Source organism: Dermacentor silvarum, chromosome 11 (assembly GCF_013339745.2).
Source record: "Dermacentor silvarum isolate Dsil-2018 chromosome 11, BIME_Dsil_1.4, whole genome shotgun sequence".
Taxonomy (NCBI): domain Eukaryota; kingdom Metazoa; phylum Arthropoda; class Arachnida; order Ixodida; family Ixodidae; genus Dermacentor; species Dermacentor silvarum.
Window position 1 is genome coordinate 10,052,433 of NC_051164.1, and position 23,537 is coordinate 10,075,969.

The 23,537-nt window shown below is 49.1% G+C and overlaps 1 protein-coding gene across 1 annotated transcript in view; it reads right to left on the reverse strand.

The window, feature by feature from the left end:
• Positions 1–23,537, reverse strand: part of LOC119433642 (uncharacterized) — a 187,998-nt gene that overhangs the window by 59,487 nt on the left and 104,974 nt on the right. Inside the window, exon 11 of the mRNA XM_049659073.1 lies at positions 11,361–11,423. Within this exon, the coding sequence (XP_049515030.1) occupies positions 11,361–11,423 (63 nt within the window). The remainder of the gene's footprint in view (positions 1–11,360; positions 11,424–23,537) is intronic.

A 23,537-nucleotide genomic window follows, 5' to 3' on the forward strand; every position in this document is an offset into this window, starting at 1 on the left:
AATCGGTTCTTCGCCAAGAAACATAATGGGGTGAAGCGGGACATGATATCGGTACGCTTGAGGAAAATATTTCCTTCTCTCTGTTTCAGCTTCCCGACACTCCACGAGGACATGGAGGACGGTCAGCCTCTCACCACATCTACCACAGGTTGGTGGTTCATCACCAGTAAGCAAAAAATTGTGGGTGCCATATGTATGTCCTATTCTTAGACGACAGAACAGGACATCAGTTCGTCGTGTTTTTGTTACGGGGTGCCAGAAACCTAACTGTGGTTTTATCAAGTGAAGCTTATTATTTTTTTCCGCATCCCACAAGCGTTGCCAGTAGCTGCGCAGTTTATTTCGCAGGAAAGGTTTCAAATCTGTTGCAGGAACAGCAGCTGTAGGGAGATGTAATGCCTGAGATGTAACTGATGTGGCCATTTGGTCTGCTCGAACATTACCCTCAATGCCTCTATGGCCCGGCACCCAGCATATAATGACATGCTGGTTAGATATATATGCTTTACACAGAATGGAATAGAGCTCATTAAGTACAGGGTTTTTGTGTTTACAGAGTGATTTCAATGCTTTCGCAACACTTTGCGAGTCTGTAAATATGATAGTCTTTTTGAGTTTAGATTTCATTATAAACTTTACAGCCGATAATATTGCATAGGCCTCAGCCGTAAAGATACTTGTCTCCGGGTGCAGTACACCGGATTCCGAAAACGATGGACCGATGGTTGCATAAGATACCCCGGCATGTGACTTGGAAGCATCTGTATAAAACTCTGTACACGAGTATTTAGATTGGAGTTCTAAGAAATGCATTCTAATGTGTGCCTCTGGTGCGTGTTTAGTGACCTCTACGAACGATGTGTCACACTCTATGAGTTGCCAGTGCCACGGCGGCAACAGTTTCGCTGGAGCCACAGGACATTGTTCAAGAAGTGGAACACCCATTTCCTCACTGAGGTTCCTCACACGCAAAGAGAATGGCTTTCTCGCGGCAGGTCGATTATGGAAGAGTGTGGCAGCGGTCACGTCATTTATAGTTGAATAACAAGGATGTTCAATGTTTGCTTGTACTTTCAGAAAGTACGTGAAACTGTTGTATGACCGCTGCAGATGAAGCGACCACTGATTCGACTCTACGTACAGGCTCTGGATTGGACTTGTCCTGAAAGCACCGGTCGCGAGACGGATACCCAGGTGGTGGACGGGGTCTAGGATTTTTAATGCACTTGGCGTTGCTGAATTATAAATTATAGACCCGTAATCAAGGCGTGAGAGGATAAGACATTTATACAAGTTAAGCAAACACTTTCGATCACTACCCCAAGTCGTACGCGAGAGAAGCTTTAAAAGGTTCATTAGTCTTCAGGCATTTTGCCCTCAGATACTTAAGGTGAGGAATAAACGTAAGTTTAAAATCTAAAATCAATCCTAAAAACTTGTGCTCGCTGCTCACGGAGAGCGCATCTCCTTTGATTGCAATGCTTGGAACTGGCGTTACGCCTCTCTTGTTAGTAAAGAGTACGCAAGTACTCTTCTGGGCATTTACTTTAAAACCATTTTCATCTGCCCATTTGGACAATTTGTTTATTATAAGCTGCACTTGTCTTTCGCAGATGGCAATATTGCATGACTTGAAGGCTATTTGCACATCGTCGACATAAACGGAATAAAACATTGTGCGTGGAATGACTGTGTGCAGGGAATTCATTTTTACTATAAATAGTGTGCAGCTAAGCACGCCCCCTTGCGGTACACCGGTCTCTTGGGTGAAGGCCCTAGACAGGGCGTTACCCACTCTTACACGGAATGTACGATTAGAGAGATAACTTTCGATAGTGTTCAACATGTTGCCACGGACACCCATCGCCGAAAGATCTCGGAGGATTCCGTAGCGCCATGTCGTATCGTAAGCCTTTTCTAGGTCCAGAAATACTGAGAGACAAAACTGCTTGTGTATAAAGGCATCTCTAATATAAGACTCAATACGAACAAGGTGGTCTGTTGTGGACATACCTTCCCTGAAACCACATTGGAAGGGGTCTAAGATTTTGCCACTTTCAAGCACACAAATCAAGCGCCGGTTTATCATTTTTTCAACTAACTTGCAAATACAGCTTGTCAATGCTATTGGTCTATAACTAATGGCTAAGGATGGGTCCTTGCCTTGTTTATGTATAGGGATGATGACACTTTCCTTCCACGAAGATGGAATGTAACCCGCTGCGTACATGGCATTGAAACGACTTAATAGTGTTTTTAGGGTTTCAGGGTGCAGGTGCTTAAGCATTTCGTACATGATACGATCGCCACCTGGTGCGGAGTTATTGCAACAGTTTAGAGATGCCTTAAGTTCAGCGAGCGAAAATGGTCGATTGTATGTATCATTTTGCGTACATTTACGTTCGAGGGGCTGTCGCTCTGCGCGTTCTTTGAACTTCAAGAAGTGTTCTGTGTAGTGTGATGCACTGGAGATGCGTTCAAAATGTTCACCCAGGAAGTCAGCCTGATCTTCCAGGCTATCACCTTCTGTGTTTACCAAGGGGAGTGATTTTGTGTGACGTCCTTTTAATGTGTTTACTCTGTTCCACACTTTTCTCTCGTCTGTATAGGAATTTATACTGCAAAGATAGTGCTCCCAACTATCTCTCTTAGCACGTCGACGTGTTCTTCTGCCTTGGGATTTTGTCTGTTTGAAATTTATGAGGTTTTCGGCAGTTGGAGAGTCGCGAAGCAATCTCCAAGCCTTGTTTTGTTGTTTCCGCGCCTTTCTACAATCGTCGTTCCACCATGGGATGCGACGCTTTTTGGCTAGCCCGTTAGTTTGTTGGATGGATTTAGTGGCAGCCTCTATTATGAAGCCTGTAAAGTAGGCCACAGCATCGTCTATGTTAAAACCTGCAATGTCACCCTGAGCTAAATATGTTATTTCTCTGAAGAGAACCCAGTTTGCTGATTCAATTTTCCATCGGGGAACATGTGGAGAGCATTCAGTCTGTTTTGTTACATTTATGACTATTGGAAAGTGGTCACTTCCGTAAGGGTTGTTAATAATGTTCCAATCAAGGTAAGGTATTAGTGTACTGGATACTATGCTCAAGTCTATTGAGGAGTAGGTTTTGTGCGCAACGCTATAATACGTCGGCTCCTTCTTATTGAGTAAACATGCATCCGAGGAAAAAAGAAAATTTTCTATTAAACGCCCTCTTCCGTCACAACGGCTGTCTCCCCACAAAGTGTTATGCGCGTTTAAATCCCCGACAACTATGTATGGCTCCGGAAGTTCATCAATGTAGTTTTGAAATTCGGTTTTCCGGAGTTTATAATTCGGCGGGATGTATATAGAGCTAATAGTAATTAGTTTATTAAACAACACCGCGCGAACAGCAACTGCCTCTAGGGGCGTACGGAGTTTTAGTTCTCGGCAGGCAACAACTCTGTCCACTGCAATAGCCACACCACCGGATGACACGGCCGTGTCATCGCGGTCTTTACGATAAATAGCATATTTTCGGAGGAAGTTTGTTTGCGTGTGTTTCAGGTGTGTTTCTTGAACACACAGCACCTTTGGATTATATTTATGTAGGAGTTCTTTGATGTCATCGAGGTTGTGGAGGAGTCCTCGGACATTCCACTGTAAAATTTGTGTGTCCATTTTGAATGTGTTTTTGTGCTGTGCGTTCAAGAATACAAGGTTAGCTCACGGGCCCTTTCCAGGCGCCGTGACACGCGATTTTTCTTTTTTGGAGCGGTCGATGGAATCGCGCCGCTCCTTAGGCGCTGGCTGCGCCCTCACGCTTGGTGTTGTGTCCATGTCCTCTTGCGAGGCGCTGGACACGCGCTCTTGCGAGCGGTTAGTTTGACGTGAAGGCCTCGTCTCGAGGGACGAGGCCCTGGAGGCCACCAGCCCGGAGGTCGATGGCCCCTTGTTCTGAGATGGCGGAGCAGCGCTAGCTGCAGCCGCCAAGGGGGCGGATGGCGTCACCGCCGGCTCACGTTGTGTGGGCCAAACAGTCGCCGGAGGCCGTTGTGGCGCTGCCCCCTGACGCGCCACGTCGGCAAAGGTGTTCTTTGGCAGGTACACTACCCGCCTGCGTGCCTCTTTGAACGATATATTTTCCTTTACTTTGATTGTCACGATTTCTTTTTCTTTTCTCCAGGATGGGCATGATCGCGAGTATGCGGGGTGCTCCCCATCACAGTTCACGCAGTGTGGAGTACTCTCACAATTTTCAGATGGGTGTTCTTGGGCACTACATTTAGCGCAAGTCTCGCGGCCTCGGCAGTTCTGTGAACTGTGGCCAAATCTTTGGCAATTAAAGCATCGGAGAGGATTGGGGATGTACGGTCTGACCCGCATCTTTAGGTACCCAGTCTCATTGGTCTCGGGCAGCGTGCTTGTTCCGAAAGTTAAAATTAGGTGCTTTGTTTCGATCTCTTTTCCATCGCGCCTCATCTTAATTCTCTTGACATTGATCACATTTTGGTCACTCCAGCCTTCTAGTAGTTCAGCTTCAGAGAGTTCCATAAGATCAGCATCGGAAACGACTCCACGAATTGTGTTCATAGTGCGGTGTGGTGTGACTGTCACTGGGAGATCCCCGAATGACAATAGATGTGACAGTTTTTCGTGTTGTTTCTTTTCGCGGAGTTCCAGAAGGAGATCTCCGCTTGCCAGCCTGGAAACTTTATAACCTGGACCAAAAACTTCAGTCGGTGTTTTTGCAACCAGAAAAGGTGAGATCATTTTCGCTGCCTTTTCTTTTTTCTCAGAATGAATCACATGAAATCGAGGAAAATTCTCAGTATTTCGTCCAAAAAACTTGAAGACTTCTTCGGTGCGCCCTCGTTTCAGACGGCGATCAGGGAGTTGGGGGAAAGAACTTTCCATAAGTATAGGTGAATGTTTCGGCAGCAGCGCCAGCCACCCACCATGGAGCCCAACGAGGGGACGCTGCAGGACCTGGAAAACATAGGTCCTGCAAACGCCAGCTGTACGCCGCCACTATAACCAGATATGGAATATCCAAGGTTGGCTACCCACACAAGGTTAACCCTAGCTGCCTGGGAAATTGGAAGTAAAATGAAGTGAAAAGAGGACAGGATAGATTGAAAGTGAGAGAGAAATACGAAGATTGGAGAGGAGGACAGGAAAAGGCAACTACCGATTTCCCCCGGGTGGGTCAGTCCGGGGGTGCCGTCTATGTGAAGCAGAGGCCAAAGAGGTGTGTTGCCTCCGCCGGGGGGCCTGAAAGGTCCATCCACCCGGCATTAGCTCAACCTCCAGGATCCCCCTTTCCCCAGACACGGCTAAGCCACGCACGGCTACGCGTGGGAGGGTCCAACCCCCGTGTGCTCGGGTCCGTGGTGTCGCAACCCATGCGATAGCAATTATGTGGACACTTCAACCGGATTTCTGCCGTCGTCGTCACCGTGAGGTCCCAGGGCGATAAAATCGTCGCTGCGCGCCATATGCGCGAGCGAAAGCGCGCGGGGGACGCGCGCTATCACGGAGGGCGAACTCCCCGCGCGCTTTCACGGAGAGCGAACACACGGCGGAAAGCAAACGCGACCATTGCGCGAAAGGCCGTGGGGGTATGGGAGGGAGGGAGGCGGGGCGACGCTGTGCTCCGGCACCAAAGGCGTATCTTGCAACAGGGCGTAAGGGGAACTTGCCACTCAATCTCCCACGCGAAAGCAAGAAAGCGGGAAGGCAGCGCGGGAAGGAGGGGGGGGGGCAGCTTCTAGCTAGCTCCTAGCTCTGCCAACAACTCCTCTGCACTTTGCCCGGCGGTGGTGGTCGCTCGCACCATCTCTTATCTCCACACGGCTCTGACCTTTGTATGCGCTGTGCATTCGCCGCTCAGTTTCCGTTGAAGCTGACACCGCGCGAACCTTCGCCCGCTGCGGCGGCTGCGCTTGCTGCCAGCGTTTTGACAGTCGTTGTCTGCGGTCATTCAGTGTGATCTATTCAAGTTTGCTTGTGCGCACTGACACCATGCTTGTTAATTCAGTTAGTAATGCGTCCAAGTTTATGCAGCCGATAAAACTACTATCCCTACTCCGAATAGCTCTCTGCTAATTTGCTATCGCAATTGATGCTTCGCCTTTCGGGCGAAACTGCGACTTTTTTTTGTGGGCACAAGTTCGCGCAATAAAAAGCTGGTTTGGTATACTGTGTTTTTGACTGTCACTACAACGTGACAGTATTTTTATGGGAATCTATCTGGGTTCCTCGAAAGCGTTTGATTTGATGAATGATTCACTACTGCTTCAAAAGCTTCCTAAGATACGGCGTTCGGGGAACTCCTGATGCGCGTCTGGAATCGTATCTAGCGCACCGAGCACAGTAGGTGTTGACGGGCACGAAGTGACGGCCTTAGTAGACACTGGCGCGGACTTTTCAATTATGAGCGAGCCGCTGGCGGACAAACTCAGGAAAGTCACGGCGAAATAGACGGGCCCTTATATTCGCAATGCTGGCGGCCAGATTATGACTCCTACAGGCAAATGTACTGCAATACTCACAATCGGGAACGCAGCTTTTGTCGCCACATTCGTGATTCTGTCGGAGTGCTGCAAATCACTCATTTTAGGCATGGACTTCTTAAGGGAGTATGGCGCCGTTGTCAACATACACGACGGCGTAGGAACGTTTTCCCCTGCTGACGACACGACCAATGGAACAGAACGACAACGCCGCACCTTACGCATTATCGACGAGGACGTCTGCATACCGCCACTGTCTTGCAGCCTTGTTTCAGTTAGTTGAGGCGCACAGCACACCGAAGAAGCAGTAGCGGAACATGCAACCATCCTTCTCTTCCGCCAAGGAGTCGCCATCGCCCGTGGCATCGTCTCTTTAGTCGACGGGCGTACAGAGGTTCTCTTGAGGAATTTTACAAACGAACGTCGGTATATCAGTAAAGGCACCGCTGTCGCGTATCTCCATGAAATCGACCACACTGATGACTGTTTTGCTATGAAAGGAGAAGCCAAGGCTCCTACAACATCATGTACACCCGCCGTCGACATTGGACCGAGCTTAACACCTGCAGATCGACACCGGCTTATGGAACTGCTTGAACAGTTAAAGGACTGCTTCTCGTTTACGTCGCGAGTTGGTCAAACGCCGCTGACATCGCATCATCGCATCATCACGGAGGGGACAGCAAGACCCATCCGACAGAGCCTGTATCGTGTAGCTCAGAAAGAACGCGAGGCGATACAGCAGGAGGTTGAAAAGATGCTACAGGATGATGTCATCCAGCCGTCAAACAGCCCTTGGGCATCACCTGTGGTGCTTGTCAAAAAGAAAGATGGCAGCTTGCGGTTGTGCATTGATTATCGCAAGCAGAATCATGGTACAAAGAAAGATGTGTATCCCCTGCCGCGGATTGACGACTCTTTAGACAGGCTGTGGCATGCGCGCTACTTCTCCTCTGTGGACCTTAAGAGTGGATACTAGCAAATAGAAGTAGGTTAACGTGATCGAGAGAAGACTGCATTCCTGACGCCTGATGGGCTTTATGAATTCAAGGTTCTGCCTTTCGGCTTATGCTCGGCCCTAGCCACGTTTCAAAGGCTCATGGATACTGTCTTATCCGGTCTGAAGTGGAAGACATGCCTGGTGTACCTCGACGATGTGATTGTTTTTTCTAAAGCGGCTGCTTAAGAACATCTAAATCGGCTGCTGTCAGTTCTTCAAGCCATAGGGTCCGCGGGACTTACATCGAAACCTGAAAAATGTCACTGCGGGTTTGAAAAACTTCAGTTTCAAGGTCTTGTAGTTAGTCAAGAAGGAGTTAAGCCTGACCCCTATAAAACTGCAGCAGTCGCAAAGTTCCCTCGGCCTACGGATAAGAAGGTGGTCACATGCTTCATGGGTCTTTGCGCTTATTACCGACGATTTATTGCCAATTTTGCGCATCTCGCCTCTCCACTCACCCGCCTCACAAGAGACGACGTCGTGTTTGTACGGGGAAAGCAGTAAGAAGCGGAGTTCAATGAGTTACGGCAGCGTCTACAAACTCCGCCAGTACTCGCTCACTTTGACGAGGATGCGTCAATAGCGATCCACAGCACTGCCAGCAACGTGGGCCTTGGAGCTGTCCTCGTTCAGTGGCCGGACGGTGCCGAGAGAGTATTTGCTTATGCAAGTGGAACATAGTCACGTACCGAGTCCGACTACTCAACCACGGAGAAGGAATGTTTGTCAGTCGTATGGGCAGTCGCGAAGTTTCGTCCGTATTTATACGGTCGCGCCTTTCAAGTAGTAAGCGACCATCATTCGCTTTGCTGGTCGACCAATATGAAAGACCCGTACGGACGTTTGGCACGCTGGAGCTTACGGCTTCAAGAGTACGATATGACAGTAGTGTACAAATCGGGAAGACAGCCCCTCGACGCCGACTGCCACTCCAGATCACCTACTGAATCACCGAGCGCAGATGCGGATGAATGCGCAGGCTTTTTAGGGATTGTTGATGCGTCCGCCATCTCTCGGCAACAGCAAGCCTACCGGGAGTTCAACACACTGATCGAGTTCTTGGAAGGGCGAGCTACGAAGGTGTCGAGATTATTTTCACGGAGTCTACCTTCATTCTTCTTGCGCGATGGAGTTCTCTATAAGAAGAACTTCTTTCCAACAGGGAAGAACCATCTGCTAGTAGTTCCCGAAGTTCTCCACCGCGAAATCTTGCAAGCCTGCCACGACGAAGCCACCTCAGGCCACCTTGGTTACACGCGAACACTAGCACGAATCAAACAAAGCTACTACTGGCCTAGGCTCGCAGAAGAGGTGAAGCACTACGTGAGGAAAGGCCTTGAGTGTCAGCGACGCAAAGCACCACCGACTAAACCCGCTGGGCTATTCCACCCCGTTCCGGTACCGGAAACACCATTTTCTCAAATAGGAAGTGGGCCGTCCAGCGGGCCAGGGCTATTGCCGAGGATATCGAGAGATGTTTCTCCGGCGATGGACCCCTGGCAGCCTAGCCCCGGGCACCAACAGCCATAACCGTCGGACATATAAAGTTTATTCCTATCCTATCCTCAAATAGGAATAGACCTCCTGGGCTCCTTTCCAATATCTGACAGCAGCAACCGATGGGTCATAGTCGCGACGGACTATCTCATCCGATATGTGGAAACCAAGGCAATTACCGAGCGGCACGGCAGCTGAAGCAGCACCATTCTTCATCGAGAACATTGTCCTCGGACAGGGTGCTTCAGCGATAATCGCAACCGACAAAGGAGCCGCATTCACAGCTGAGCTTCAGCGCATTGTGCTCACGCTGAGTGGCACAGCACATAGGAAGACGACGGCCTATCATCCACAAACAAATAGGCTTACCGAGCGCCTCAGCAAGTTTATCGCAGACATGCTTTGCATGTATGTCGATGTGGAGCACAAGAACTGGGCACAATTTTACCATACGTCACATTCGCATACAATACGGCACACCAAGAAACAACGAAAATGACGCCGTTCGCTCTGGTCCATGGTCGAGAAGTCACTACAATGCTTGACGCTATGTTGCCACATTACTGAAATGGTTCAGATGCAGGCGCCGCAGATTTCACTGAACGTGCCGAAGAAGCACGACAGCGCGCCCGCGTCAGGATAACTAGTCAGCAAGAACGCGACGCGCACGACGTTACAATCTCCGCCACCAATTTGCCACTTATACACCCGGGGAAAGTGTTTGGATTTGGTCTCCCGTTCGACGCAGAGGACTCTCGGAGAAACTTCTACGCCGGTACTTCGGACCATACAAGGTTCTACGGCGTATTAGCGACGTGATCTACGAGGTTGTTGCTGACGGTTCATGCTGCTCGAAACGCCGTAAGCAGGTGCCTGAGGTAGTGCACGTATTGCGCATGAAGCCATATCACTCCGAGTGAAGTGGACACCGACAAGCTATCGACTACGAGTCTATCCACCACGATTTGATCAGCATCGGTACGATGCTCGCTCTGGAGGGAGGGCAATGCCGCATCGCTATTCGTGCACAAGTGCGCCCTGGCACCGACAAAGATGACGACCGGGCTGCTCGAGATTCCGAAAGGCATCAAGAGAAGAAGAAGACGACATTCTTGTGGTTGGCGCCTCTCTGGTATCTTCTCCCGAGTACGGCAGCTGCTTCTATACTAAAGCCTTTGTGTATTGCGACAATATCACTAACGCAACTTCTACACCTCAACCTATATGTACCGGCATGCCACAGGGCAGTATTCTCGGGCCGCTTTTTTTTTCTAATTTATGGCAACGATGTGGTACAGAGCACAACTGAGGATGATACAACTGTTTTACAGCGTAAGCTGTTATGGGCTCATTCCAATAGCCATTTCGGTTCGCGATGGTGTCCGCCGCCGCCGCCTCCGCCGACGGCGTCCGGCTGACGTAAGCGCTATCGCTGGAATGCGAAAGAAAGCACCCGGTTCCCGCCGGGATCAAACCCGCGCCCGCTGCGTGGGAGCCAGATACTCTACCACTGAGCCTCGCAAGCGCTTTGCTACCGGGCGCCGGAAAAATGCCCTTTAAAGCAAGCAGCATACGATCCGAGTCTCCGCCAGTATGGTGGCGCCATCTAGTTAGGGCGCCTGCAAACGCATCGTGCGCAAGCGCAGACGACGAAATGCCATTCAGACATGGCGCGCAATCAAAAAAAAAAAAAAAAAAAAACGTGATCCCCAGCCTCCGCCAGTATGGTGGCGCCATCTAGTTAAGATGCCTGCAAGCGCAGCGTGCCCGACATGTAAGTTGCAGTTGTACGGATTGATTGGGCTCAGCAGACTGCTGTGCAGAGAGCATTACAAGCCGCAGCTCGCCGTCAGCGCTGGGAGGGCTGTTCAGATCGTTCTGTGACTGTACGCTGTGACTGTGCTGCGTGTGCCGCGCAGGCCAGTGATTTTTTTTTTTCTGGCAAGTCAGAAGAGGAAATTGAACGAAATGCAAACACAGCCCCACAGGACATAAATGCGTGGGCAGATGAGATTTCCTCCAGTAGAACAAAATCGTGCCGTACTTGCCAAAAGAGAAGAATGTAAGAAAGTTTATAGTAAACTTAGACAATAACGTAATACAACTCCTTGACAGTGTGAAAATACTTGGCGTGTTCTTTTTATCTTCTAACCATCTGGAATGGAATGAACACGTGGACCTATCTGCAATCAAGAGTCTGCTGTGCTGTTGGTGTGGTAGCCCGACTGCGACGTATCCTTCCTCGAGCTTACAAACGTAACAACCTGGATTACTATGTTGAGTCATTGTTTATTCAGCATCTACTGGTAAGTCTCACATCACGTGCGTGATAGCTGGCCATTCAAATGTGTTATCTTGGTGCAGAATTTCTACTTACTCATACTGAATGTAATCCTTTACACTCCCTGTCTGGAAGCTGTAGGACTTGTAACGCACCTCTCTGAAATAAGGGGAAAAAAGCAGTTAATTTTTTTTCAGGAACGGCCTCTTACGCACTTAAAAAAAGATGTCGTTTAACGACGAAAGTATTATTTATTTACTTATTTATTTATTTATTTACCCACTTGTACAATTTAGGCAAAAGAGTTTGTCTTTCTTTCTTTCTTTTTTTTGGGGGGGGGGGGAGGGTTTGGCAAGGAGAGCATGCCAAATTGTCACACCTAACGCCACCTGCTGTTCTTGTATTCATTATGTTTCCGCGGTTATTAGTCGACAGTGTTTGACTAGTAATAACATTGTAACAGAAAAGAACGCTCAGCAACGGGGCGAGTGTGACTAACGACGTGTGGCTGCAGAATTTTGCCGTGCGGTTGCACCGCGAATTGACGCGTGAGGTCGTACTTTTATTCTTGTTACTTTGCGAATGATGTTACTTTGTGCTAGTCAACTGACCCAGACTCTACTACTTGTTACTTTGCTATCTAGGCTAATTTTGCCTCTGTTTGAAAATATATTTGGTGTTGTTATTTGCATTCTTGTTCCCCACGACCTACGAGTAGGATGACCGCAAGACGTGCACACAATACACTTTGTATAGCAAGAACAAAAAGAAAATTAATAGCAAAGGTAATACATAAGAATAGTGATGACTATTCTAACGTCAAAATTTCAGGGAGAGCTTTGAAAGCTTGAGTAAAACGAGCATGACAAACACCATTCAATAGACATGCTGGAAAGAAATCAGTAATGATTGAAGCCAGAAAGAAAGAATTATGGCACGAAGATTTCATTATAGAGTGTACCGACAACTCCAGAAATGATCTTTTGAAGAAGTACTTTCGAAAAGATTTCTTCTGCAACGTATTCCCTGACATTGAGCTTAGAATCTGTTCATCTGGAAGTATAATGTGGCTGGGCAATGTGTGCTGCGCTCTAGTTCGCTCATGAAAGGTGGTATGAAGAAAATTTACGCGTTAATGCATTGTTTTTCTAGGCTCTCCCATCCTAATGCTCGTTTTGTAGTGGTAGTATTGTTACGCCGCCAAAGAAGTACGGTTTATTTAAGAGGCTTCAAGGCGAGCCTCAAACGGGGGCAGAGGTCATCTCTTCCTCCTCGTTCAGTCCGACCACAGTTCTGGCGATTTGTTGTATATAATGGCCGATTAGAAACCCTGCTGCTACATTGTAGACTCTCAATTTTGTTCCTTTCATTGCGCATTGGGGATTCGCATACCGTGTGCACCCGTACTTTAAGTTGACCTGCGTACTTGTTGCATAGAAAATCACAGGATTGTTTAGGGAAAAGAAAATTGGGTGAGTACTTTCAGTTAATTAATGTACAGAATAAACATTAGTGGTGAGTGAGCGTTTTGTGAGAAAATGCCCTGATCGGTTTTCTTTGTTGTTTGCGTCCCTTTTTGCCTTGTGTACGCTACGAACAGCTTAATGCTTTCAGGTAAAAATTCGTACAGATCCCACGCAATGTGGAGAATGGTTGCACGTAAAGCGTTCATGAGCCAGCAAGGTAAAATGGCGCAATCGGTGAAGAAATGCGCTGTCAATTTCAGCGACGAACGCATCCTTAGGCCACCGTGGTGACCACGTTGCCTTGTATAGCAAGATCAAGTTTTATTCAGCTTTAAACCAGACGCCTATAGTCGGGTACAACTTTAGAAGACAGGAGGAAGCCCCGCCCAGTTGACCGAAGCGCAGCAGCCAAGAAATAGTCCCACTAAAAAAATTGTGACTGCTTCTAAAACACGTATTTGTCGGTATAAATAAGATTTGTGTATCTTGACGAGTGGTTTGGCAAAACTATCATGATGGAAATGCTACCGCACATGCCGGATCGCGAGAGAAAAATAACTCTGTGCCTTCTACAACGCTGTGCGTCGTCTGCTACAGAGCAAGATCGACGGCACCGGGCGTAGCAGTCGCTTGCTTAATAGCATAAGATTCATATATACTTTTTGTGTGTTTGCCCAACCTTATTTTTTTAATGTGTTGGGCTTATTTTTAATTAATATTTTTTTCTTTTTTTTTTTTCGTGGTTGCGAACCTGCGATCTCGTGAGTTCGCGAACGATCGCGCGCGGCATTCCGTGCCAGTTTTCCGCCATGGAGCCCAGCGAGGTGACATCGGAACGCGATCCTTTGTTGCCGAACGAGCCTTGTGTCGCCTCGATGACCACACCACCAAGGAGCCTCGGCAAGAACAAGAGCGGCCACATCCTGAACAGCGATTCACGCAACATGATCTTCCACTGCTACACGTTTTGGCGTAACAGGCAGCCTGAACGCAGCGTGGAGGACACGAGCAAGTTTGTCGCCGACATGCTTGGTGTAAGCGAAAGGACTGTGTTCAGGGTGAGGCAGGAAGTTAAAGCTTCGCATTTTTCGGGTGGCAAACTGACGACGCCCTCGCGAAAGCGCCCACGCAATGCGGAGAAGAGGAGACGCAGCGCGAAGTTTGACAGCTTCACATTGTGCGCGCTGAGATCATGTGTGCGCGATTTCTTTCGCCGCAACGAGATACCGACGGTCGAGGAGGTAACTACCGAGTTGTCGGAGCGTATGGAACTACCATCACTAAGGCGGTGTACTGTGCGTCGCCTGCTTGCCGAGATCGGCTTCAAGCACGAAAAGAGAAGCCGCAACTCGCTGCTTATCGACCGGGATGACATCACCGATTGGCGGAATCGCTACCTCCGTGACGTGGAGCGCTACCGGGCGGAAGGCCGAAAGATCTTCTACCTGGACGAGACATGGGTGACGGCAGGACACACTCGGTCGATCGTGTGGACAGACACCGTGGTGCAGAAGCGCGGACGCCTGTTCGCTCGAGCAAATGGCCTGACGACGGGTCTAAAACAACCTTCTGGGAAAGGTCAGCGCCTGATCGTGACGCACATCGGCAGCGAGGATGGTTTCGTCGACGGCTGCTTGGATATATTCCGAGGCCAAAAGACAGGCAACTACCACGAGGAAATGGACGGCAATCGCTTTGAGGGCTGGTTCAATGACGTTCTGCAGAAGTTGCCAGCTGGTAGCATCATTGTTTTAGACAATGCACCTTACCATAGCCGGCGAGAAGAGAAATTGCCGACGACAGCCTGGAAGAAGGAAAAGATACAGGAGTGACTCACAAGCAAGAACATCAGCTACGGTGAAAGGATGATAAAGAAGCAGCTGCTTGAGCTGGTGGCATCTGTAAAGTCACGCTTTCTGAGCTACATCGTAGACAACACAGCTGTAAAGGCCGGTTGCATTGTACTCAGGCTCCCGCCGTACCACTGCGAATTTAATCCCTATTGAGCTTGTATGGGCCAAAGTCAAAAATGGCATCGCTGCGGACAACAGAGACTTCAAGCTGTCCACAGTCGACGTCATCTTGAGGGAGAAAATCAAGCAGGTAACGGCGGAAGACTAGAGGAAGAGCATTCAGCATGTGATGGACTTGGAGGCAAAGTTCAGTCTTGACACGTCTGGGAGTGAGCACATTCAACCCATCATCATCCAGCTAGGTGAAGATGACACTGAAGAAAGCGACTCCGAATGCGATCTGTCTGGCATTGAGCCACTCGACGAAGCATAAACGCTTCTTATTAACAAAAGAACAGCCCTTAATAGGGCTACCAAAATTTTGCCGGTGGGTTCGCAACAGCCAACCATCCATTCCGTGACCGCTCAAATAAATAAGCAGTTCCATTTATGGCATATACCTTATAATAGAAGCTCAATTCTGATAAGCAACATCCTGCACACATTGTGCTCGATTTAAGAAGTGGCATAGAAACACATTTAAATGCTGGCATATCTGAATGAAACACTATTGTTAACCATGATAATCGTTGGCGGGCTCAAAATGCTCATTCGGGCAGCCATTCATGTGGTTGCATTGTTTATTTTGTTATCTGGCTCACACAAGTAATGCGATTAAGAGAACAAATATAAAACATCATTAGCTTAGAGAGGCCCAAAATGCTCATTCAGGCAGCCACCGTCGAGTTTGACGTGCCCCATAGTGAAATAGCAGTAATCAGAGCACGCTTGATGGTTCTGTTAGCAGTCTGCACTGTAAATCACAGTCATGTCATAGCAAGTGGTGGTGAAATAGCAGCAGACAACACCAAACTGACAGCCACTGTCAGCAGCTTGAATGCCAAAGCACATTCATGTGGTTGCATTGTTTATTTTGTTATCTGGCTCACACAAGTAATGCGATTAAGAGAACAAATATAAAACATCATTAGCTTAGAGAGGCCCAAAATGCTCATTCAGGCAGCCACCGTCGAGTTTGACGTGCCCCATAGTGAAATAGCAGTAATCAGAGCACGCTTGATGGTTCTGTTAGCAGTCTGCACTGTAAATCACAGTCATGTCATAGCAAGTGGTGGTGAAATAGCAGCAGACAACACCAAACTGACAGCCACTGTCAGCAGCTTGAATGCCAAAGCACATTCATGTGGTTGCATTGTTTATTTTGTTATCTGGCTCACACAAGTAATGCGATTAAGAGAACAAATATAAAACATCATTAGCTTAGAGAGGCCCAAAATGCTCATTCAGGCAGCCACCGTCGAGTATGACGTGCCCCATAGTGAAATAGCAGTAGTCAGAGCACGCTTGATGGTTCTGTTAGCAGTCTGCACTGTAAATCACAGTCATGTCATAGCGAGTGGTGGTGAAATAGCTGCAGACAACACCAAACTGACAGCCACTGTCAGCAGCTTGAATGCCAAAGCACATTCATGTGGTTGCATTGTTTATTTTGTTATCTGGCTCACACAAGTAATGCGATTAAGAGAACAAATATAAAACATCATTAGCTTAGAGAGGCCCAAAATGCTCATTCAGGCAGCCACCGTCGAGTTTGACGTGCCCCATAGTGAAATAGCAGTAATCAGAGCACGCTTGATGGTTCTGTTAGCAGTCTGCACTGTAAATCACAGTCATGTCATAGCAAGTGGTGGTGAAATAGCAGCAGACAACACCAAACTGACAGCCACTGTCAGCAGCTTGAATGCCAAAGCACATTCATGTGGTTGCATTGTTTATTTTGTTATCTGGCTCACACAAGTAATGCGATTAAGAGAACAAATATAAAACATCATTAGCTTAGTGAGGCCCAAACTGCTCATTCAGGCAGCAACCGTCGCGTTTGACGCGCCGCATAGTGAAATTAGTCGGAGCACGCTTTATGGCTCCGTTAGCAGTCTGCATTGAAAATTGAAGTGTTGTCATAGCCAATTTTCAATTTATTAATCTGACTCGAGCAAGTAATGCGAATGCAAGCACAATTATTAACGTGATTAACCTTGCTAGTATTTTTTTTGTCATATTTACGTACCAGAAAAAAGTTGAACGTGTTTTAGTGAGTCACTTTGTTCATTACAAGCCGTAGGCAAAGTGACGGACAGATTCAGACAGTGATATTGGGGAATAAATGGTGAAAGTTGCAAAAGCTCTCACAGCACTGCTTCGCTGGACTCTATTCACTAGAAAACTGCATTTGTAATGATGAAAGCGTCATGACAGGAAATGATACCCCACTGCACAATGTTATATATGTGTACCACTACATGTGACGGGCAGCAAAACCATCTGTTTATAAAGACTGAATGCAACAACATAGCAAGGTGCTGTTTCACAATATGGCACCTTTTCATGTGCACTTCTGGTAAGCTACCGTATTCACTGATGCATAAACACATTAACAGGGGAAAGAGACGAAGTAACTGTGCAAGCCACGTGATGCTTTTAACATTTTGTATCTGTCAATGTTTCTGTTGTCACAGCTGATAGAACTTTCTTTAGTGCAAGTTGATTAATCACGTTGCAGCAACAGCACAAGAAGCAAGGTCAGAATAGTAGGAGAAAACAAAGCAAGGTGGCAGACTGAGGAGGCAAGGTAGACAAGAGAGAATAGCTTTAATGACATCAAAGAGACCAGCCCGGCTATTCACAGGACTTGGTGCTTTGAATGAGACGAGTTAATGGAATTGTCGAAAGTCGTGGCTGCAGCATGCTTACAAGAACAAATGCAAAAATAAAAGGATAGAAATAGGAACAAATACATACACGCACGGAAGAACTCGCATTTTCACACACATGAACACAAACGCGAGCGCGAAAACTAAGATCTAAAATACAAAAAAGGGCAAAATAACAAATATACACAAACACAGAAGAAAACACGCACACACATTTAACGCAGACATGAGTAGAACTATTAGGAGTCAGTTCACAAGCAGCTGTGCCTACTTTGTCGTACTTCTTTTTAATGTACATATTGGCTCTGTTGCCTTCACTGTCATAGGAATTTTTTAGTAGCGACATATCACGACAAATCGCAAAGCTGTGTTGTGGGAAAGCAAGTCGAGCGCTGACAGCACAACTTATGCGCGATTGTGTCACAGCAGGCATTCTACAGCTGGCGCGTGCAGTGAGCGATGAGTTCTAAGCCACACAGCGACGCGAATTCATGCCAAGCTCCCTTGCAACGGCACCAGTGTATCAGTCATAATTTTACATTAGCATTCAGGCTGACATTAAGGAAACAAACACTGCTTCCAAACGCCTGACCGTTAACAATCCAATGACATTCGCTCAAGCAGCGCGTGTTAGTCAATGATTGTTAGCATTGGTGGAAAGCAATCAATCGACGGTGCTACACAACACTCGAACGACGCCGCTAGACGCTCGGCTATCTTATCACACTGCTGCCAACGATCGGTCGTTTGCACGCTGAGCTGGCAGCAACGAATCTTTGCGTTGGAGGTTGCTTTCACAAATCTTTTCTGTTGAGAAACTCGCAGGTTGGTTTCATCCGCGCACGCTTTTCTCATTTATCCTGATAATGGTTTTGCTCCATCACTTCACCACGTCCGACGAGAAACGCAGGGGCACAGTGCACAAACACACCCGCCGCTCACAGAAGGTACCAGACTTTGGCGAACTTTCCTCGTCGTAACTTCACTTAGGAGCAAAACAAAACACCACGGAACAAACACGTACGATGTTTGTTTGCAGCGGTATGCCGCCGCGGGATCTTGTTTCCACACGAAGCGCAGCGCAGCGCCACCGATGTTCGCTGCAATCTTTCTTCGCCGGCTCAAGGCTCAGAACAAACGCACGCGGCACAAAATGTGCATCGTAAGCTCACAATAATATTTCCGGCATGACAGACCACCACAAACAATTCGAATTCACTCTGACGAAGGGAGACGCACAGAGCTGACGCGACTCGGCCCAGTTCCAAGCGAGGGCGGCCATGTTAGGCATGTTCTCCGTCGGCGGGGACACCGGCCGTCCGGCTCATGACGTCACCTGAAGTGCGCGCCTATTGGTGCCGGCTCGTGTCCATCCGCCTTTGAGGGACAAATGCCGCTGTCTTCTAAAGTTGTATCCGACTATAGTAGTAGACGAAGGATACAAATAAATACAAACACCGACGAAGAAGGCAGGACGGCCATCTTGGCCCTGTGTATGTCTTTATTCGCGCCCTTCGCCTAATAGCTACGTGTCACCAACTAGCCTTGAGAAGCGCTCCGAAATAACACGACGTGCCCAGCTTTGTAGAAACGCGCCACAACGCCATAATTCGATGATAGACGTGCAGGAAATTTTAGCGATAAAAGCGTCCCACAATTTTATATATTGTCACCCAGCTAGTATAGCTAGAATAGTTGGCCAGCAGCAGATAGGCAAAAAAACACGTCAGCCTTTAATAATAGCTGGACCTCGGAGAGCGCGTGCGCAACCACGAACTTCGTCGTTCTCGCCTCAAGGGGCCAGTGTCACCACGTGCCAACTTATTTCGCGTCATTGCTCCCCTCTCAAAAGCGACCGACCCGGTCGCTTCAAGGGCATGGGGCGAGCAATATGGGCAAGAGTGCCAACATGGAAAGAAAAAAAAACAAAACAAAACATACAGGCATGTACACAATGCTGAAGCGGTTTGTGAGGGATGCTTATCCCTCGCGTGCGTAGTACGGCTTCATCCGTACTACGTGGACGACTTCAGCACGGGGACGGCGTCGGTTCGAACTAGCATCAGAGCTTTAAGGCACCACCTCATAGTTCACATCACTGAGGCGGCGTACAACTTCGTAGGGGCCGAAATAGCGGCGCAACAATTTCTCCGAAAGCCCACGGTGTCGGATAGGTGTCCACACCCACACGCGGTCGCCTGGTGAGTACTGGACGTTCCGTCGGGTCCGGTTGTAACGGCAGGCGCCGGTATTCTGCTGGGTGCGGATGCGATTCCGAGCAAGCTGGCGAGCTTCCTCTGCTTTCTCGACGAACTCCTCAGTGGTGTCATTCCTTGTGGTTCCGTGGTCTACCGGGAGCATGGCGTCTAAGGTGGTTGTAACGCGACGTCCGTAAACGAGCTCGAATGGTGTAAACTCGGTGGTCTCCTGCACAGCGGTATTGTAAGCAAACGTCACGTATGGCAAAATTGCATCCCATGTCTTGTGTTCCACATCAATGTACATGGATAGCATGTCGGCCAATGTTCTGTTCAGGCGCTCTGTTAAGCCGTTAGTCTGGGGATGATAGGCTGTGGTCCTTCGGTGGTCAGTATGCGTCAGCGTGACGACTTGTTGCAACAACTCCGCTGTAAACGCTGCACCGCGATCAGTAATGAGCACAGCGGGTGCACCGTGACGAAGCACGATGTTGTGGACGAAGAAGCTGGCGACTTCAGCAGCAGTTCCCCGCGGCACAGCTTTTGTCTCCGCATAGCGAGTTAAATAATCGGTTGCCACGATTATCCACTTGTTTTGCAAGGAAGACGTGGGGAACGGACCAAGAAGGTCCATTCCGACTTGCTGGAATGGCGCCGGAGGCGGATCCAAAGGCTGAAGGAGGCCGGCAGGCTTGACGGGTGGGACTTTACGCCTCTGACAGTCACGGCACGTTCGCACATAGCGCTGAACCGACGAAAATAGGTGTGGCCAATAGTATTTCTGCCGTATGCGCGCTAATGTCCTCGCGAAGCCTAAGTGGCCGGCACAGGGATCGTCGTGACACGCCTGTAAAACTTCCTCGCGCAGCGCCGTCGGAACGACGAGAAGGAACGTTTCTTGGCTGTTCTCGAAATTTTTCTTGTACAGCACATCGTTCCGCAGGCAGTACGATGTTAATCCTCGTGAAAGTGGGCGTGGGACAACAACGTCAGCTCCCTCGAGATATCGGATGACTGGAAGCAGTTCAGAGTCTGCACGTTGGTAGTCAGCCATGCGCACCACGTCGACGACACCAAGAAACGGCAAATCTAGCTCCAAGTCGGAGGATGTCAAGGGAATAGGAGAACGTGACAAGCAGTCAGCGTCGCTATGCTTACGGCCCGATCTGTAGACAACAGTCATGTCGTATTCCTGGAGGCGGAGGCTCCAACGAGCGAGGCGACCTGATGGGTCTCGTAGATTGGCAAGCCAGCAGAGCGAATGGTGATCACTGATCGCTCGAAATGGCCGGCCGTATAAGTAAGGTCGGAACTTGCTGATGGCCCACACGACTGCTAAACATTCTTTTTCGGTGGTTGAATAATTAGCTTCTGCTTTTGTGAGGCTACGGCTCGCGTACGCAATTACACGTTCTGCGCCGTCTTGCCATTGAACCAGAATAGCCCCGAGTCCTACGTTGCTTGCGTCTGTGTGAATTTCAGTTGCCGCGGTGTCATCAAAATGCGCCAGCACTGGAGCGGATTGAAGGCATTTGCGCAATTCGGTGAAGGCCTGCTCTTGGTCTTCCGTCCATGCAAAGGGCACATCTTGTCGCGTCAGTCTCGTGAGAGGTTCTGCAATCCTCGAGAAGCCTTCAACGAAACGGCGGTAGTAAGCGCAGAGGCCCAGGAACCGCTGAACAGCCTTCTTGTCTTTAGGATGAGGAAACTCTGCAACGGCAGCGAGCTTTTCTGGGTCTGGTCGTACTCCTTGGGAGCTGACCACGTGGCCTAAAAACTTGAGTTCCCGGAAACCAAAGTAACATTTTTCAGGCTTGATGGTGAGGTTTGCCTTGTGTATTGCGGTAAGGACACTTCGTAGTCGAGTGAGATGTTCATCGAACGTGCTGGAAAACACAACAACGTCGTCTAGGTACACTAGACACGTCTGCCACTTTAATCCGACGAGTACAGTGTCCATCATTCGTTGAAACGTAGCAGGAGCCGAACAGAGACCGAAAGGCAGGACTTTAAATTCGTATAGCCCGTCGGGAGTCACGAAGGCGGTTTTTTCACGGTCACGCTCGTCCACTTCGATTTGCCAGTACCCTGACTTTAGGTCTAACGAAGTAAAGAACTCAGCATGACGCAGACGGTCCAAAGCGTCATCGATCCGTGGCAGGGGGTAAACGTCGCGTTTGGTGACTCGGTTAAGCCGTCTGTAGTCAACGCAGAAGCGGAGCGTGTTGTCTTTCTTTTTTACTAGTACGACAGGCGACGCCCACGGACTTGTCGACGGCTGGATGACGTCATCATTGAGCATTTCTTCAACTTGACGCTTAATCGCCTCCCGCTCCATAGGTGACACGCGGTATGGGTGCTGACGAACAGGCCGCGCCGACTCCTCTGTAACTAACCGGTGTTGCGTAATGGAGGTGCGCTGGACTTTAGATTCTGTAGAAAAACAGCCAGAGAATTCTGTCACTAGGCCCAGTAGCTGATCCTTCTGTGCATCTGCTAAGTCAGCATTAATGTGGACGCGGGTACTCAGGCTGGCGTGAGTTGTTGCATCCGGTGAAGTCACTTGTAACGTGCCGACGTCGGAGAAGTGAGCAATGTCGTTCAGAAAGGCCACAGCTGTACCTTGAGGGACGTGCTGATACTCATGGCTGAAGTTTGTCAACAAAACTTGCGAGCACTTATTTTGTATTCGAACAAGGCCCCGGGCGATGCAGATGTGTCTTTCGAGCAACAGCGGGATATTTGCCTCGGCAATACCCTCATAGTCGTCGAATGCGTCGCAGGTTACGAGGGCCAATACGCTGCTCCTTGGCGGCACCGTGATGTTCTCGTCGACAATCCTCAAGGCGTTGACATACGTGTCGTCAGTGCTGCTCCCTGCTAAGGCCTGCGCCGTTGAAAACGTTACCAGAGACTTCTGTAAGTTTATCACGGCTCCATTAGCCTGCAGAAAGTCCATTCCCAGAATTAGGTCCCTCGAACAGCTTGGGAGGATAACGAAATCTCCGAGGTACGTAAACCCACGAATGCTCACTCGCGCTGTGCATCTTCCTACCGGGGTTAGCAGATGGCCTCCTGCAGTGCGAATCTGCGACCCAGTCCACTCGGTAGAAACTTTCTTCAGCTTGCAGGCAAGGTCCATGCTCATAACTGAGGTGTCCGCTCCAGTGTCGATTAACGCTGTTATTTCTTCGTCGTCTACGGTGACGGGAATGTTCGACGTTATTACCTCTCGTACGGTGTTTGACTGCGTCTGTACGTCTGCGTCGTTCTGTTTTCGTCGTTGTCGTCGTAATGGAGGATCTTGCGCACAGTCGACGTCAGCGGCCTCACCTCCGGAGGTCGCTGAACTCAGTTTTCCCGAGCCGTCGGGCTAGGCGAGCGGCGTCTGAGAGCGCCGCGAGAGAAGGCTTGGCTTGGTGATGGTGACCTGTAACGAGCAGGAGACGACGAACGGGGCTCGTGCCATCGTTGATCACCATTGCGACGATTCGCGACGAAACTCTCTATTTCCGGCGGCCGCTCACCAGGTCGTGGACGAGGTGCATTTGGGGCGAATCCTCGGAGCCCCACATGACGATAAGGACACATTCTGTAGATGTGCCCGGCTTCGCCACAATGGTAACAAAGGGGCTTGTAGTCTGCGGTGCGCCAGACGTCGCTCTTCCTAGTTCTTGCTTCGGCGATGTGCGGTGTGCTGCGAGGCCTGAAGCTAACTTCCAATTGTTGAGCGGGGTGTACCATGCTATACGCACTTGAGGGTGGCGGACGGCGTACTGCTTCTGCGTAACTCATTTCAGGACGCCGTCTCTGCTGTGGTTCCTCGTACTGTTCAGGAACATGGACGGCCTGTCGGACCTCGGCGCGCACCATTTCCGCAATCGAAAGTTGTCCCACAGAGGCAGCGGTCGTCTGCATCTTCTGC